This window comes from Zonotrichia leucophrys, chromosome 24 (genome assembly GCF_028769735.1).
Source record: "Zonotrichia leucophrys gambelii isolate GWCS_2022_RI chromosome 24, RI_Zleu_2.0, whole genome shotgun sequence".
Classification (NCBI taxonomy): domain Eukaryota; kingdom Metazoa; phylum Chordata; class Aves; order Passeriformes; family Passerellidae; genus Zonotrichia; species Zonotrichia leucophrys.
In genome coordinates, this window is record NC_088193.1 from 31,691 (window position 1) to 50,269 (window position 18,579).

General features: G+C 46.4%; 3 protein-coding genes across 5 annotated transcripts; 2 read left to right on the top strand and 1 right to left on the bottom strand.

Moving 5' to 3' along the window:
• Nucleotides 1–49: 49 nt before the first annotated feature.
• On the top strand, nucleotides 50–5,509 carry DPAGT1 (dolichyl-phosphate N-acetylglucosaminephosphotransferase 1). Of its 2 annotated transcripts, XM_064732235.1 has the most exons (9): nucleotides 51–541; nucleotides 619–739; nucleotides 825–1,038; nucleotides 1,553–1,699; nucleotides 1,832–1,916; nucleotides 2,370–2,558; nucleotides 3,170–3,257; nucleotides 3,594–3,749; nucleotides 4,941–5,509. In XM_064732235.1, the coding sequence occupies exons 1-9, from the start codon at nucleotides 387–389 to the stop codon at nucleotides 5,004–5,006; spliced, it is 1,221 nt and encodes a 406-aa protein (XP_064588305.1). In that variant the 5' UTR covers nucleotides 51–386; the 3' UTR covers nucleotides 5,007–5,509. The 2 variants fall into 2 exon arrangements, with proteins under 2 accessions (XP_064588306.1, XP_064588305.1); XM_064732236.1 differs by lacking the exon at nucleotides 3,594–3,749 and having other exon boundaries at nucleotides 50–541.
• A 1,863-nt stretch (nucleotides 5,510–7,372) lies between these two features.
• Nucleotides 7,373–8,716, top strand: LOC135457548 (histone H2A). Its single transcript, XM_064732239.1, has one exon. The coding sequence runs from the start codon at nucleotides 7,498–7,500 to the stop codon at nucleotides 7,897–7,899; it is 402 nt and encodes a 133-aa protein (XP_064588309.1). The 5' UTR covers nucleotides 7,373–7,497; the 3' UTR covers nucleotides 7,900–8,716.
• On the bottom strand, nucleotides 8,710–18,480 carry HMBS (hydroxymethylbilane synthase). Of its 2 annotated transcripts, XM_064732237.1 has the most exons (13): nucleotides 18,270–18,470; nucleotides 16,633–16,705; nucleotides 15,922–15,971; nucleotides 15,773–15,828; nucleotides 14,593–14,670; nucleotides 14,211–14,288; nucleotides 12,695–12,770; nucleotides 11,888–12,001; nucleotides 11,323–11,361; nucleotides 10,345–10,464; nucleotides 10,062–10,115; nucleotides 9,376–9,462; nucleotides 8,710–9,161 (listed from the first exon to the last, which is right to left on the bottom strand). In XM_064732237.1, exons 1-13 carry the CDS (start codon nucleotides 18,414–18,416, stop codon nucleotides 8,988–8,990), a joined length of 1,146 nt encoding a protein of 381 aa, XP_064588307.1. In that variant the 5' UTR covers nucleotides 18,417–18,470; the 3' UTR covers nucleotides 8,710–8,987. The 2 variants fall into 2 exon arrangements, with proteins under 2 accessions (XP_064588307.1, XP_064588308.1); XM_064732238.1 differs by lacking the exon at nucleotides 10,345–10,464 and having other exon boundaries at nucleotides 18,270–18,480.
• Nucleotides 18,481–18,579: the final 99 nt, after the last annotated feature.

Here is an 18,579-nt window from a genome sequence, read left to right on the forward strand (position 1 = left end):
GGGGGGGCAGGGTGGCCATGGCCGTTGTGGGCATTGCGGGGCGGAGTCAGTGGGCCGTCCCCGGGAGAGTGCTGCTCCCGGCGCAGAGTTTCGGAGGAACCTCGCGGAGGAGGAGAAGCACCGCGAACCTTAGCACCGGGGACAAACCCCTCCATACACCCTCAGCGCGGCGGAAAGCGCTACCGATCCCGGCCGTCCTGCGAACAGAGCTCCGTGCCGGCAGGAGGCTCATGCCAGGGCCAAAGATGGCGCCCCCGCACCCGATAGGCCGCGAGAGCCCCACGCATCCGGCGCCGCCCGCGTAACGCCCGGCCGGGAAGGCGGTGGGCAGCGCCCCCGCCCGGCCTCGCTCCGCGCCCTTGGCAGGGGCAGCGCCCGCCGCGGCCATGGCGGCCTGGCCCACTGTGCCCCTCCTCATCAACCTCGGCGGGTCGCTGCTGGGCTTCGCGGCCACGCTCACGCTGATTCCGGCCTTCACGGACCACTTCCTCGCCGCGCGGCTCTTCGGGGAGGACCTCAACAAGACCTCAAGGCGGCCCGTGTGAGTAGCGCTGCCCCAGGGAGCTGCCCTGCGGGGCCGGCCCAGGCATGGCTGACTCTCCCCGCTCTACCTTCCAGCCCCGAAGCACAGGGCGTGATCAGCGGTGCCGTGTTCCTGATCATCCTCTTCTGCTTCATCCCCGTGCCCTTCCTGAGATGTTTTGTGGAGGAGCAGTGCGCGGCCTTTCCTCACGACGAGGTGAGGTTCGTCTAGTGCTGCAAGCGTGGCAGGCAGGGGCAGGGAGTGGCCACCGGTGACCGAGGTCCTGTTCTCTGTCCTGCAGTTCGTGGAGCTCATCGGTTCGCTCCTTGCCATCTGCTGCATGATTTTCCTGGGCTTTGCAGATGATGTTCTGAACCTGCGCTGGCGCCACAAGTTGCTTCTTCCTACCATGGCTTCCCTCCCTCTGCTCATGGTTTACTTCACCAACTTTGGGAACACGACCATTGTGGTGCCTAAGCCCTTCCGGGTGTTGCTGGGCATGCACTTGGACCTGGGTAAGTTTATGAATCACCAGAAGCTGTCATCCATGTGGCAAGGGATCACATGGAGCACTTCTTACTGCAGAGGGAGCAGACTAAGGATTTGCTTAAGTAATCAGTAAGAGAGTGGCAGTCCACCCACTAAACATTAGGCTGGAAAGAACATCCAGAAACCCAGTGCACATTCAGGTGTGCATAGACAGACGCCAGTCATTTTCCCATGATCCTGGCAATACAGCTGAGTAGTGAGGCACACAGCACGTGGCTGATAACATCAGGATGTTAGAAAGACAGAAACAGCACTACAGCTGGCCACCATGCCACGGGAGTTTGTCACAGTACACGTAGACATGACAGCCAGCTTGTAAGAGAGGAAGCAATCTTATTTGTAAGCTACCACTATCAAAACTCACTCAGATTGTTAGGTAATAGGTTGTTGTATAAAGCAAGAAGTGAGAGCTTCAGTGAATTGGTCTAGGGCCTGCTTTGCCTCCAAATACTGATGCATTTGGCTTGCTCTGCTCTGCAGGTATCCTCTACTACGTGTACATGGGTATGCTAGCAGTGTTCTGCACTAATGCCATCAACATTCTTGCTGGAATTAATGGAATTGAAGCAGGACAGTCGCTGGTGATAGCTGCTTCCATTATCATATTCAATATTGTAGAGCTAAACGGTAAGGAAAATAACAAACCTTTGTGGGCACAAAAAGCAAAGGGTGATTGAATTCTAGATTTCAGTAGCTGGTATTACTAGAAATGAACCAGTCTTGTCTTATCACAAACACATGTTTTTCTTTTTTCTATAGGGGATTATCAAGATGATCACATTTTTTCTCTCTACTTCATGATTCCCTTTTTTTTTACCACACTGGGCCTATTTTACTACAACTGGTAAGAGGACAGACATTCAGAATTTGTTTGGAAGCATCCTTTCCCTCTAGTTTCTCCCTTTTTGAATGAACAAAACCACTTAACCACCTCCAGGTGTGGAACACTGGAGTGTAGAGAGGCTTCTTGCCAGATCCAAGAACACAAAGCACGGATTGTAATATTGTATTAAAACAACTGTGGTCACACCAGCTCACCCAGACATGCCGAATACACTGTCTCCTGTGCCTCACTGGCTGGCTTTTCATACAATATTCTCCGCAAGTCAGGTGGTGGGTCCCAGTCCTGCAATTCTTAGAATAAATACCTACAATTGTTTTTACTGCGCAGATCTGCTGCAGATCTCCATTGGCCCCTGACCTGCAATGTGGGCACACATTCAGTGGTTATAAATAGTCATTTTTGAGGAAATAGCAGTCATGTCAGACCTTTGCTTTTCTGCTCCATGGATTACAGGTACCCATCTCGAGTGTTTGTTGGGGATACCTTCTGCTACTTTGCTGGCATGACCTTTGCTGTGGTGGGGATCTTGGGACACTTCAGCAAAACAATGCTGCTTTTTTTCATCCCACAAGTACTCAACTTCCTCTATTCATTGCCTCAACTCTTCCACGTCATTCCTTGTCCCCGTCACCGGCTACCGAGGTAATGTACCAAGTGACCTATAGTGGTACTACAGGTTGTGTCTTTTACCTCCAACACCAGCTGAGAAAGGTGGTGGAAGGTGCTCTTTTTAAAAGCCATCAAAGTATGCTTTCTCTTTAAAAGACAGCAGCTCACTCTGCTAGCTACAGTCAGATCATACAGTAGAGGTTTCTCAAAGAAGTGCACTTCTCTGACCAGCCCACCCCTCAGATACAGAATAATTTTTAACAAGGTTAGAACATGATGATTCCAACCTACAAGATCGAGAGAAATTGACACAGGCTGCTTTTAATACTGCAGTAGTGGGATCTGCTAGGATTTCATAGTAGCAAGCATTCTATAGCACTATGCCACATCAGCAGTTCTCTCTGCAGATGTTAGATTCTTCTGTTTTATTCTTTAAACTACACAGCATATATTGGGGGTGCAATGGGAAGGAGTCTTCTCTGCCCCACCTGAGGGGCTAGATACTAGCAGCTGTTTTTAAGTGCATCAGGTTATTCCTGTTTCTTCCACCACTGGATTTCTTTCTCAGCTGTGGATCGAAGTCTGCTTACAAAGTGATATATCTCCTTGTTGCATCTGGACTAAATTTTAAATGTTTCTTTTAGGCTTAATCCTAGTACAGGCAAGTTGGAGATGAGCTACTCCAAATTCAAAACTAAGAGCCTCTCTGCCCTGGGAACAAGCATTCTGAAGGTAATTTGTGGAAAACATTCATAATTCAGGTGCATTTTGAGGCAGTTATCAAGTGAAAGAGAAACAGGGTGGGAGAAAATGCAGAACTTCAGGGTTCAGTAGTTACTGAAGAAAGTCTGTTACCATCCCTCCCAGTCACTTGATTGTGTTAAAAATCAGTCTTTCAGAATAACCACACATAGAAGTACCCCAGGACCATCATATGTCTGTCCTGTCTTTTCAGTAAGACCACAACCAGGATTTCAGGGCTGGTGCAGCAAAAGGGGTCTTGAGCAAGATTAGCCAATGAACACCAAACATACCTGGTGAAATAGCATCCAATATTTCTTTCCTCAGGTAGTCAAGATCTTGCACGTAGTAGATGTGAGGAGTGGAACAGATGAAGATGGCGAATACACTGAATGCAATAATATGACACTTATTAATTTTGTCATAAAGCTGATTGGACCCACCCACGAGCGAAATCTCACTCTTCTGTTGCTACTCATTCAGGTCAGACAAAGGGTTCCTCCAGTAGAAAGATTTACTCTGCAATAGAAACAGATCTAAGTCAGTATCAAGAGCTTTAAGAGAAAAGGGGAAAGTAAAATATCGTGCTCTTCACACAAAGTGCAGTTGAGCTGTGGAGCTTGAGGAGAATAAGAGGTTTACACACTTCAAGGGGGGAAGAAATCCACACACACCTCCCTGTTCAATTGAGAGCCTATAAAAAAAGTCAGAAGGTTAGCTTAAGAAGATTCCCAAGGCACGAGTCATTGGTTGCAAGAAAAACGTGAGCACAGCGGAGTGCCTTGCCTTTTCACTAACTCAAGACAGCCTTTCAGTATGTTCCTGTTTTTCAGTAATGCCAAATAACAGTCTCACAGTTGTCACCAGCAAGTGGACTTGCATAAGGATGGCATGTGGCTCAGCAGTCTCTCAGTCTGAGGGGCATGCGGGAGCATTTTGAAGCCACTTGGAGTATAAGGATGTGCTTCACAGATCCTGCCGCTACCTCTATTCAGCATGTGAATTCTCGAGCATAGTGTAGTGAAAACACTGCTTTTTGAAAGGCCTGCATTGGTTAACTGTCCACAATAAAATCCTTCTTTTCATCTTCAGATTTAAGATAAGGGATTCTTACTAGGAAAGAGACACTTAGCCAGAGTCCAATTTGAGAGGGAGAGCTTGCAACGAAAGCCTGTTGAGGACTTAGGCAGATGACATTGACATTGGGGATGGGAGAAGACAGGAAGTAGAGAGCACTTATCTTGATCCCAGTCACAGCAGAGAAGTCCTGATAGCACCTTATTGTAAGGATACTGAATTTCAGCTTTGACATAAGGTATTTTCCATTACAAACCATAGGGTTTATGTTAAAATAACATAAAATTTACGTTAAAATTTCTTAAGGGGGAAGGAGTTATTCTCAAACTCTTATCTCATGCACATGTTCTTAGAATGTGACTGTGTGAAGGCACAATGAAAAATCTCCCACTGATACCTAAAATCATCAGAGAAAGAAACAATGTCTTTGGATAGACTTCTGCAACTTCCTATACCAAAAAAAAAGTAGTCTTTAGTTGCTATTTTATGAAATGAGACATGCTGGAAAGCTTAGTAAATCCATTTGGAAAGGAGGAATCTGACAGCCTGTAAACCGTTTTACAGTATGTTTCTGTTATGTGTCTGATTTTTACCTAGGTCCTTGGCAGCACGATTGCATTTTCGATCCGGTACCAACTAGTGCGCTTGTTTTATGATGTCTGACTGGACTGTCAGGAGTGAGGGAAAGAGTTCTACCTGGCAGTCCATTTTATCCAGTTGCTTGACCAACTGATGATTCAACTGATGTTGCTCCCACCCTCTGGGAACCTCAGAATACCTGTCAAAACACAAGCAACTGCTTTGCGTGAGCTAGTTTTGAACCGGGATGTTCTTTGTGCACCAGAGGCTTTTGTCCAATTCTGTGATAGAAAAGATTCACTACTACTCGGACATGATTGTTACTAGGAATACCTTTTAGAAGGGAAGCAAATGACAGCACTTAGGGAAAGTGGGAAAGGTGGAATCTCTATATGTCTAACAAAGACTACTGTTCACCAAGAGAGAAAACAGCAGCTTTAATTTCTGTGAGCAGAATAAGTAAACCAGATGCCATTCCTGGCTTCTCCAACCAATCCTGTTTTTGGTCCATGGACACAGAATGTCATGTTATAACCCGTACTCAAAACTAAGAGTGCTCCAAGAATAAAATAATTCATGGTACCTTTTCCCCTGCAGTGGTTTGCCTTGACAACATTGACATGCAGTGAAACTAGGTTGTGTGATCCATCTCTAGCTTTCTACCCTGTTAGGCATCTGCTCATTTCTGCAGTGGACACTCCCTCTTTTTTTATGGCTACTGGGAATGTTCCTGCTGATAAGCTTTTAATTCTGAATACCTTTATAGTCTGCCTTCCTCCCTGGAAGAGGACGCGCCTGAAACAGACTAGCAGATTAAGGATCACTATGTCCTTGTTTTAACAGGGCATCAGTAAGGTCCTTTTATTAATGCGGAACTAAAACTGCTGACTACCAGTCCCTTTTCTTCAAATACAAACAATTATTTATAGAGCAGTATTTAGCACCATAGTTCAACAAAGAATTGCTACCTACCTGACAGAAAAACATAGCACAGGCATTGGAGTACCAGGTTATAGTCTTTGCAAGTGCAGTGGTAGTGAAAGTGAAATAATGCAACAGCAGAAACAGGGATGCTGAGGTGGCTAAGAGAAGAAATTGCCAGGTCCAGTACACCAATAGATGCAAGGGCAACGGACCTCCCCACACCCAAGTCCAGCTAGTAACATTGGAATGTATTACCAGAAGGCAAAAATGCCTATGTCCAGCAGCACTGATCAACACAGAAAACACACAGCACTCAAGTACGAATGGTATGAGTGCCTGAATCCTCTTCCTCCTCTCCAGCCAATCAGTTTGTAAGTCTGCTAATACAGTACATTCATTAACACATACACACAAACATCATGAAATCATTCAGTACCTGGCCTTAAACAGTCTGTCCAGTAACCAGCTGCTGGATTTCCTGGCATCAGGGCGTATGAACAGAGAAATTAATCTCCCTGCTAGCTCATCTAGGAATGTGGCCTTCCAATAGGTATTTCTCAGGCAGCCACTCCATTTTTCCCAGTAAACTGGCTCAGCCCTACCTCCAGTAAGCATCCTGCTGACCCTGATCTCTCCCATACCTGGTCGTGGGCTCCAAAGCCCACTCTCCTACTTGTTCTGTAGTCTGGCTCCTTCGCTAGGGATCACACGCGCTTGCATTCCACCTAGCCCTGGCCCCTCCTTGCATGTGCTGAAGTCTTTCCATTTGCTGGAACCACTGGCTGCTCTGATTGGTGTCCTAACATCAGTTGCTGGCACTTAGACCTCCAGAGGCACACAGCATAGACAGTCTGCTCACTCTGGGGGAAAAAAAACATACATAACATATGGGTTAAGTAAGACAGCACAGACTGCAGACATAATTCTTACTGATCAGCAACATTTTAAAACATTACCACTTCCTTCACTTTTATTTTTCCTTCAGTGTTCCCATGGGTTTTTTTCCTCCTCATCCACTTTGACTCCTCACTCTCCTTTGGTGCTTCTCTTAATATACCCATATTAGGAACTCATATCTCACACATTCCCAGAATTCCCTAAGAAAGATCTCATGGTAGGCTTTTTCACATCCCTAACTGCTCTTCCCCCAATGTACCGCCCTAACGCAAATGGCCCTACAGACAGGGATACCTCTCAGTCTGTAGGCACCCCGGGAGCCCCTCTACCTCGCTCTGGGTGAAAGCCAGGCCCAGACAAGGGACCGGGCCCAGGGACTGACTCCAGCCCTCATAAAGCATTGTGCGCCTGGCCGGGCGGCACGAAGCGCTCTGTGGGATTGGCCTCCCCCCGCAGTGGGCGGGCCAGCACCGCGCATCTCGCTGGTCCGGCGAAAGGGCCCCACGGATAACCTCGGCGTGGTTTAAATTTGGCGCCTCGCTCGCTGATTGGTCGGACCCCGCCCAACACATTCAGAGCAAACGCGCTGGTATCACACAAGCGACCAGTCAGCAAAAAGCTTCTTTCGGCAAACGCACCAATAGCTAGGGGCGGTGGCGCTGTCCAATGAGCTGGACTCTACTTGGCGGGAGGTTATAAAAACGCCGGGCGCGCCACCTCCAGTCGTATCGGTTCAGCAGCGGAGTGAGACGCCATGTCCGGCCGTGGCAAGAGCGGCGGTAAGGCCCGTGCTAAGGCCAAGTCTCGCTCGTCCCGGGCTGGGCTGCAGTTCCCGGTAGGACGCGTTCACCGACTGCTGCGGCGCGGGCACTACGCGGAGCGGGTGGGAGCTGGTGCGCCCGTCTATCTGGCGGCCGTGCTCGAGTACCTTACCGCTGAGATCCTGGAGCTCGCGGGCAACGCGGCACGCGACAACAAGAAGACGCGCATCATCCCCCGTCACCTGCAACTAGCGGTGCGCAACGACGAGGAGCTCAACAAGCTGTTGGGCGGCGTTACCATCGCGCAGGGCGGCGTCCTGCCCAACATTCAGGCCGTTCTGCTGCCCAAGAAGACCAGCAAGAGGGGCAGTGGGCAGCAGTCGCAGGAGTACTAGGCAGGCCGGCCCTCCCGGCCCAACTCAAAGGCCCTTTTCAGGGCCACCCCATTGCTCACCGGGAGAGCTGCGATCCGCGGAGGAGGGAAGGGGACGAGAGGCGTGGTCGGCTGTGGCAGCGGGGGGCGGGGAGGAGAGAAGCGGCCCGGGACCAGTCAAAAACTGAGCGTGAGAGCTGCTCCATAAGGACCCGTTATTTTAACTCTTACCTACCTCTGGTACATTCAGTGGACGTTGCCTCGAAAATAAAACTATAAAACTGCATTATTTACGAAACAGCACCCCAACACGGTGCCGTTACAGTGTTTCTGCAAGGCAATGTAACAATCAAACCCTGCTCAGAGGATGCTGACCTAGTAGCCAAGCGCAGGAAGCGACAGTATCTGGAATTCGGGCTTCTGCTTCAGCTCCCCCTTCACCGGCAAGTCTAGCTAACTGGCTCTCATGACTTGTGGACAAATGTACAAGGGAAATCAAAATGGCTGTCCGCTCCCTCATTTAATAGTAGCCAATCCAGCTAGTATAGCTAATATACATATACATAGTATCTAATACTAGCCAATTGCCTAGTGTATCACCTGCATCTACCCGACAACTCAATTTACCTTCACTAAGGCCAAGGATGAATGTAGCATCTCTGCTACTTTACTATAAGGAACTTGGTATCAGGAACCTAATGGGAGCCTTCAGTGATCCAGTGAGTGAAAAGGCCCAAATAATGCCTCCCAAAAGCACTCAGCACAGTACAGCATTTTAGTACCAGCACAGTTGTGTATCCAATTATAACCCAATGGTCACTTTGCTCCTAAATGGAACTGAACACTTAAAGGCTTTTATTTTATTTTTTTCTTTCAGCTCTCTAGCTACAAAAGTTGTTGACAATACTTCATAGAGATGCTTAACAATTTAGAGAAATGTGGAGAGGGGTGAAAACTCTGAAGAGCAGAAACTACTCAAGTTAACTTCATATTTCAGATTTTTTGCACCCAAACATCAGGTAAGACTGGTGTGAATGTTGAAATAAATCCCTCCAGAGGATCATGATGTAGCTGCAGAGTTGTAGCACTCCTGATGGCAACACGGCAGGTTCAGCGGGCATCATTGAGCTGCCTTGCCACGCTAAGGATATGCTTTGCTCCCTTGCTCAGAAGTAAACTAGCTAGTTCAACACCCAGGTTCTCTGCAGCTTCCTGGGCCTGACCAGGAACGTTCTTGGCTGTGATGCCAACATGCTGCACATCGTCATTCGGTCCGTCTTCATTCTGCAAATATAAATGCCTCAAAGTAAGGCAGCAGGAAAACAGTGGGCAAGGAATTAAGACACCCATGAAACAGGGTAAAACTGTTTGAAGAGCCTCAAGAACAGTGTGCTGTTACAGGTTAAAAGAAACCAGACCAAATATAGTCTATTTCTAAAGGCCCAGTTTTTGTCATTTAGCTTCAGGTTTGAATTTTGAAGCCACATGATTCACATACCTGATGGGGATAACTAACACCAGTCTGCATGGTCTCCTTCAGGCTATCAGATCCATCCAAGCTGTAGACTGCTCCTGTCAAATACAACTTGGAAAAATATATAGAATGGATTATTACCACATTAACAAACAAACAGGCAGCCAACTACCCCCTCTTTAAAAAAACCCACCCAATATACAAAGCTAAGTCCGTCGTCATTGGGAAGGGCTTTTGTCATGCAGTGGGATCAGCATGAATAGCAGTACAATACAAGTATAAAGAAAAGTAATCCCTGTTAGGGAAAATGTGACTTCTCAAGGAAAGGCTGAAGTTTTTTTCTAGTTTCCCACCTCCTTAATCACATTCCACTGTATAAAAATAGGTTTGGTAGGGTCAAAAGCAATACTTTCTGACCTCAGGACAGTAGGAAATAAGCAGAGGGGTGGAGGGGGGAATCTGGTATATATTATAAGGGAATTTTCTGAAAGACAGCTTCAGTAGCCAGACCCATGGTTGTACTCCTGCTCTGGACACAAACACAGAAGGTTCAAGTCAGGAGACTGCCCTAACTGGCTATACAGTATACCAGTATATATAGTATAAAAGGTATCTACCTGCTGAAATTAGCTTCAGGAAAAGATACGGAAACATGCACACACTTGGTGCTTTTCAGAAATAATAAATGAAAAATACAATGTACTCCTCACCTGGCCATCCTTCAGCAGGGTGTTGACAGCAACAGGGACGCTACATCCACCCTCCTAAAACACAAAGCAGCTGACACTGAGGCTCCTACCCAACACATTCAAAGCAGAGGCCTCTGAAAAGTTTAGGCTGCACACAACCCTGCCCATCACTCTTCTGGCCCTTTTCGATTCAGAAGTATTCTGCAGTTTTAGAGAAGTGTAACAGATTTCCCATATTATGGCATCAAGTCAACTAGCAGATCAGTATTTACTGCTGCAGGCAGAGGAAGGGTGCCAGACCTACCAAATGCTTCATAAAGGCTCTCTCAGCAATGCAGCACAACACAGTGTCTGCATCATGTAGGGCAGATACCATATTCAGTATCTCTTGGTCTTTGGCACGAACTTCCACTGCTAAGGCACCCTAGAAGAAGAAACGCACAACAAAATCTAATTCTTCAACTACATACATCAGCATTGATCATGAAACAGAACTCAAAGGCTCAGACCCTTTTCACTAAGGGAAAAACAATGTTCACAGAAATTAATTATGATACGCTCTGCTGGGTGCAGGGTCATCCTACAGTAGCTGCTATAAACAGAGGATCAGGACTTATTCAGGCAAGTGTTAAAAGATCATGCTGCCACCTCAAACCATTCTAGAACTCTGCAGGTACTTGACAAATGCATGATCAAAATCACTTTTTCAGACTGAATGTGCAGATTTGTCACTTGCAATCACTAAGAGATCACCAGCTGTAGTTTAGCAAGTTTGATACTAGCTGCATAACCTCAGCCACGCAGCCAGCATGCACTGGAACAGTCTGCCCACCCAAAAACAGGATCACTAAGAATGCGCTCCAAGACAGGTGTTTCAGCTCCACCCTGCAGGAGTCAGGACACCATGCACAAAGGAGGGAGCATCACAGACCAAAGACACTGCAGTGGCTTTGCACAGTTATCCTGATGCAGCGTCATACTGACCCTGCCAGAACCTGCCCCATATCTGCCGTGTTTCCCCGCTGTAGCTGTGCATGGATTTACCTTTCCCATTTACTGTTTTTTTCTATTACTGATAGGCACCAGCCCCTTACACACTGGGTAGAAGAGCAGACTTCCAGTCTCCTATCAAGTTGTGCCTCAAACAGTTTAACAGCCAAGAAAAGAGATCAAAGTACTTTTCTGAAAACCAAGACATGAGAAGTCTTCATCACAGTTAACTACTCATATCATATTGCTGCTGGCTTTCAGTGCCCTTTAAGAAACAAAAGTTGTAAAGTACCTGTCCAACAGCATACAGACAATCTTCAGGGCCTAGGAGCTGGAAGAAAGTAAAATCAAGAGTTAATTCAAGTTGCACTATTCACAATATAGAAAACAAGAGCCAGATAGCCAGATTCCTGTCTCTAATATGAACTGATTTCATGTCAGACCAAAGAAATGTCACCTCTCCCTTCCCATGCCTCAGTGTTTCCACCACAAAAGTGAGATAATGCACTTTACATCAACTGAAGTAGAACACTTTGTGAATTAGCTAATCACTAAAATCTCAGCGTTGCACACTGCTGCGTTGCTAGACACAAGTGCTGTGAAGTGCTATGAGACAACCAGATTACAAACTGTTACTGAACCGTGCAAAGTTGAACATGAAAAATTTCCACATGAAAAAAAAGGCAACCAACCAAAAAACCCAACCACTCCTTCCAGAAGTGCCTCAAATCAAAGCTAACATGGCAACGGAGTCAGGAGATTGCATGCCTATCTTGGATAGGACAACCACAAGGTCTGAAAGGCAAACAGTTGGTATTTCATCAGAGAATGGTATTTTCTGCTTTGCTGCACCTCACCTGGCCAATGCGATTTTCCCAGCCCATTCTCTTCAGCCCAGCAGCAGCCAGGATGATGGCACTGAAGTCTTCCTTCTCATCTAGCTTCTTTAAACGGGTATTTAAGTTTCCTCTCTGTAGAAGTGATTAAGCAAGCATAGAAGCAGCCAGAAAACAGTCCTACAACCAACTGAGTCTTTACAGACTGTACAGAATCCAACAGTCTCCAAATGAGAATGTCAGTACCATCCTGAAAGTGTTAAATATGCACAATTGTTTCTTAAAATAGAATTCTGCCAAGTATTATGGAATATTAATTCAAGCGCTGATTCTACAAAGATACGTACACCATTGAAGTACACTATTAGCACCCAACTCCTTCTGCACTGCAAAGAACTCTGCTCCTAGGACTGAAGTAACAATGCCTTTGCTTAGCAGGTCAGCCACCCTTAACAGAATGAGTGGTCCAAACAGCATCCAGGGTTACTGGAAACCCAGCAACATTTGGTCACGTGCCTGTGACAAACACATGGGAGGCACCATCATGCAGTTTTTCAAACACTGCAAAACATACCATTCATCTCTATGCTGAACCCCCAGCTAGATCAAGGCTGGCTGCTTCTTCACAGCCTCAAGAGAAGCAGAGGACAGAATGGCTACAGAGCTACATCCCCCTCAGAACAGGGTAGTGGAGAACAGCCGTTGAAGAAGGAGTTTGTTTTTTGAAGTCAAGTCGCACAAATCAGCCTCGAATCTAGATTTTACACAAAGTTGTACTTTCCTGCTTGCAGCTTTACCCAGCTCCTGCGGCTTTCCAGGAAAGGATACAATATCCCTGAATTCTAAATGAGGGAACTTCTTCTTGAGCTGAGCTGCTCTCCGAAGTGAACTGGTTCCAATCACACTGCAGGGAAAAATATACTCACTGAAATCCAGAACACTCCTAACAGTTACCTCCAGCCACATATATGACAGAAGATTCAAGGAAACAAATGGTAACCTTTTTTTTTTTTTTTAGTTGAAATGAAGATCAAAAAACCAGTCAATGATTTGTATCTCCCTAGAAGAAAGAAAACCACTCTGTGAAGTTTAGCACAAAGCACGTCTGAAGCAACTCCCAAGGAGCCAATTTACAGGATATGCTTCTGATGAGCAGTCCCTAGCCACTGTCAAGGACTGATGAAACATCATTGAAAGACAATATTTTTCACAGAAAAAAGACTCCACTGCCCCAAAATGACAACTAAGTGATGAAGTGACTAAAATAGAGGAACTTCATCAAAGAGAGAAATGCATTAAGCAGAGGACCTTTGAGTATATAACTGGAAACCACAGAAAACTGCAAGTGTGGGCATTTCCTTTCTCGAGATATATGCTGTTCACTTCTTTTCATAGAATCATATTATATGCTGATTTGGAAGGAACCCATCAGGATCACTGAGTTCCAACTCCTACCCCTGTGCAGCACACCCCAAGAATCCCACCATGTGCCCAAGAGAGTTGTCCAAATACTCTGTGACCTCTGTCAGGCTTGGCGCTGTGACCACTTCCCTGAGGAACCTGTCCCAGTGCTGAACCATTCTCTGGGTGATGAACCTTTTCTCAATATTCAACCTAAACCTCCCCTGATTCAGCTTCATGCAGTTTCCTTGAGTCCTGTCTCTGGTCATGAGACTGAAGAAATCAGTATGTGCCCTTCTGCTTCTTTCTTCTGGAAACCTGAAACCTAAGCCAGATGTGATTTTCCTGCTATCCAAATGCACAGAAACACAAATCTTTGTGTCATGGCTAGTTTATTTCTTTCACTTTCATATAAAAAAAGTGTCTTTCTAATAGATACCTTAATCTGAGTAATTCCACTCATCTGTCTCAGACAAAGGATTCCAATAATCTCTACTGAAAGACAGGTCATTAAAAATGGAGAAACCACAAGAAAGTGATGCCAAAAACAAGAAAGAAATCAGAAGAGGCTGAGTGAGAACTGAAGCACAGTTCAGGTCCATGAAAGCCAAAATTCTGCACCAGACAGCCTGTCTGCCTTGTATGCATTCCCTAGCAGTAAGCGGAACACCAAGGAGCAGAAATTCACTTGAGAGATCATGGCAAGAAAGGTGCTAACTTGAGAAAGCATTGCCACTCAAGGGTGGCTTGAGAGATGAACCTCACTCCTGTGAGACAGTGTTACTTTTTCTAGCAAGTGGGTCCAAGTTAATGTCTGTGGAATGCTCACAAGTAAAAACCACTACAGGATAAAGCAATGAGCTGACTGACTTGCCACTGGAAAATATCAACCAACTGACCCCTTCTATTTTTACACCTGTGTTCCCCTTCTTCTCCCACTCACCTCTTTTCAGGAAGGAGGTTCAGTGTTTTTCCGCAGTTCTTGGGATGAAAGACAACAGCGTCAAGTGGATTTTCCCTTCTGCAAAATAATGCAAGTGCAGAATGCCTGACACATCATTTAAGGGAAGGCTGGTAAGGTCAACAGTTCTGCTATCATTTCCTTGAAGAAGTACCTCTGGCTCCAAAATACTTCATCATCACTGTACAAGCAAGAATTTTCAGCACACCTGCCAGCTAAGGAACACTAGGGCAGCCCTAGAGTTCCACTAGAGCTTCCACCGGTTTGGAGACCAACCACAGGACCTACACTGCCTTTGCTCTCCTTTACCAACACTATAAAATGCAAGACTCTCAAGAGAATCAAGTCTCATGTCCACACTTACTTGCAGACAGCACCGATCGTAAAGCCAGGAGGAAGAGAAGTTGGCAGGTCCTTCAGGGAGTGAACCACAAGGTCAACCCTAAAAATCAGATGATAGAAATCAGAGAACAGATGGTGGAGCTCGTGGGGATCTACCAGTGGCCTTCAGGTCACCTGCAGAAAAGTTTGAACCTACTCTGGGAATTAATTTGGAGAAGGGAAAGGAATTTCAGGATTCCATAGCCAGGATTACTATACAGTTTTTGTGTTACTCCTAAAAGGCTACTTCACCTTTCTCTCTCTTTTCCCCTTAGCCAGTGACAAAACAATCTGATTGAATGAGGGAAAGACACTGGAGATGTTCATACAGAGACACACTGTACCAAAATGCATCAGTATGTGGCTTGGCATCATGTGTCAAACTTTAAGTAACAACAAGCCAAACTACAGGCAACCTGTTTTGTCACACAGGAACCAAGCACAGTTGTAAACACTTGAGTCTCCAATAACTTTTCACCAACTTCACTGAAAATGCAGTATGATGTAACTATGTGGCAGAGATGCAGAAGAATACCTTTGTTTTTAAACATGCTTCAACTAAGGCACCACTGAAACCTCCTCAGAATATTGAAAAGAAAGAGAGATTAAATAACAACAAAACTCCCCCAACACCTCAAACCCATGAAACCAGCACTAGTCTCTCTTTGCTCAGGCATCAGAAGTAAGGTTTTTTGTAGAGACAAGGTGCACAGAACACAGCACAATTTGCCCATGTCAAATTCTCCTGCACATTTAGCTTGCATAAGTTAATAAATTTTAACATTTGTAGGATGACAATAAATCTGTTTTGCAATACATTATCACCAGTAAGAAAAGTATTTTTTTAAAAATATATTCATAAGTATTAATCATATGAGATCACATCCTCCCTGTGTATTGCAGCATGTAATACACAAATAACAGAAGAAAGCCTAACTGGGGCAGACCAAGTGACACAATAGCTCCACTTCAAAATACATGGACTGAGCCCAGGGTAGAGAGAAAAAAAGGGGGGGAAAAAATCCTTTTGACTTATCAAAGGATTACTTTTTTCAGCCTGAGATGTATCAGGACTGAAGGAAAGTAGATCACCTATGCAGCAAGCCAAATATTTCCAAAGAGCACCAAATGCTAAGGAGAAAGACAAAACAGTAAGTCCTTACTCATTTCTTTCAAGTGCATTTTCCAACTCCTTGGTGAAGAGGCTCTTCTCTCCAATCTACACATGAATGGAAAAACATAAATCACAAAAGAAGCAACAGCCAATATAACATAAATACAATTAGTTCTTGAATAAAGGAAAATCCTTTACCTTGGAAAGTGCTGTATCCAAGATCTTGTCCCCAGTTGTTGACATGGCCACTGCTCAGAGACAGTACAGGTAAACTGTGAGGCTTGATAAAAGCACTGGGCTTAGGCTGAAAATATCTATGCAGAGTGCCACCAGAAGTCACACACTACTGTGTGAACACTGACTCAAGCTCAATACAAGAGCAGCTCACTTCTAGAAGTATATTGCACTTAAGACAAGTGAAATTGAGACTTTCACTGTCCTCAAAAACAGAAGCAAGGTGAAAGAGGGCAGGTTTGGGGAAGAGCTGACCCAGTGGAAACTGCCATAGTCTGTCTCTGGAGTGCCAGTGAACACATGTAAAGCAGCTCCCTTCAGTGCATGGCTGAGCTCCTGTTATTCCTGCTGAAAGCCTTGAGCCCCAGACCAGAAAATGCCCCTAATGCTCAGGAGGGCGCAGCCAAAACAATACAAAGTTTGCAAATGTAGCAACACAACACCATATCCATCACATACTCAGCACTTAAATCATCAAGGACTTATGAAATCCAGCTATCTCCCTAGAAGAAACAAGCAGCAGCAGTTGCCCAGCCACACAACTGAACTGAATTCAGATGGCACCCTTAGATAAATTTAGACAGACCTCCTCCTCCTGACTCTTGCACACAAAGATAACCCGCTGGCTCCTGCTCCTTGCCATCTACCGCAGGGCAACATCCAAAAAAAACTTACCAATCTCAAAGTGGAGGTCAGGGTATAGCTCACGGAGCATCGTAACTACACTATCGGTCTGAATCCGGGCCAGCTACAAGGAAGCAGAAAACAAAGTCCTAAAGAAAGAGCACATTGTCCATACAGTAGCTAAGGAGCCACTCTCCCACAGCCAGGCATGCATGACCAGTGCATTCTCTCTAAATCAAAAGCATTAGAAATAGGTTGCCTCAAGTTAAATTGCTCATAGGTACAAACTCCTTGAACTGTGTGAACTCCTATCATGACCAGAACACTTCACTGAAGAACTTATTTTATTGACTACAGTGCCACAACATCTCCCCATCTCCAGCATTACTGTGGTGCAACCACTGATGAAACACTGCAATAAATGTATCGAGTTAGGGAGAGTGATTACAACAGAAACCTACACATCACAATTCTCATGCTTTCACTTCTTGGTTTCACCTGTGGGGAACACAACTGCTAAATGATGACCGCTCATCAACAGGTGGGCAGAAATTGTATACAAAACCATTATTCTGTTGCTCAGCAATGAGAGAACAAGTCATATTGCACACTGGACTGTGGTTGAGGTTAGGGTTAAAGCCTCCCGCTTTCTCTAAGAGTATGAATTTTACCAATACTGCAAGCTTTGGGAGAAGCCAGTAGGATTTCACTGAGCTGGTGGAAAAATCCACAGTTAGTGTCAAATATAAGTTACTTATCCTCTATAAGAACAAAGACCTAGTTAGAGTTTCTACAAACACACACACACACACACACACACAAAATTAACAGCTTACATCATCATGTACCGCAAGAAACAAATCTCAAAGCAGTAAACTGCATGAAGAACATTCCATTGCACAAGAAAACCAGAAGCAAGTAAAATACAATCATTAGTGTATCATGTTTCTGCACATGCAAGTAAGTGGCAGCTGACTCAATCAACTACAGATGAGTTTCAGCTTTTCTCCCACCGAAGGGCTCAAGACCCTTTGGTCATTAACGTCCTTCTCAGGACTGCAGTTCCCTACAAGTGCAATGAATGTATGTAGCTGCTTTCCTTTGTAAAGTGCCCCAAAAGCCTCAGGTTATTACATGAGATAGTATATATGCACGGCTATCTCCCTTGTCCTGATGTCTACGTAAAATGCCTTTGTGACAACACGGAATTCTTCCTAGAACGTGCGACCAAAAGGAACGAGATTATCTCAGTGCAAAGGCCTGAGGGTCGCTTATCTCTTTGCGAGGCTGCTCCTCCCTACTGTAGCCCGCTGGCAACAGATACCTTCTCTATCTCTGGATACGTCCCTTCCCTGGCCTTTGAGCGGGCTGCAAGCATCAGTTATTGGGGTGTTTTCCCTACAAGAGCTGCACAGACTCTGCAAGTTGGTCCCAGCCAGATCCTGGAGAGACCCGCGCCGTCGCCCCCGGCCCGTGCACCACGACAGTGCTAACAGAGCTGATCGTCCCTGGGTTCCGAAGGAAGGGCTTTCCAAACTTCTTCCCGGAATTCCACAGCAGGAGTGGAAACGCGCGAACTCAGGAAGCTGAGGCTGCTCCTCAGCCCCGAGAAGCACGCAGATCCCGCGACGCCCGCAGGGTGCCCCGGCGGCGGGCACTCCCCGCACCGCAATCCTGCCGCTGCCTACCTGGCTCCGGCGGGTGCCCACGCGGATCGCTCTGCCATCCACGCCGTTCTCTTCCCGCGGCAGCAACGGGCCAGCGCCCGCTCCGTCGGTCCCCCCGCCACATCCCGCTCGCCCCAGGCCCACGGCGGCCGCCCCTGGCTCCGCCATGACCTCCGGCCCGCGACGCCGCGCCGCACCGCCCCCTCCCCCCACGTGACCGGTGGCCTCGCCCCCGCAGCCCTACCACGTGAACAGCCCCGCCCCCGCCCGCCCAGAGGCCCCGCCCCTCTCCCCGCGCGCCCGGAGCGCCGCCCGGCCGGGCCGGTCACTG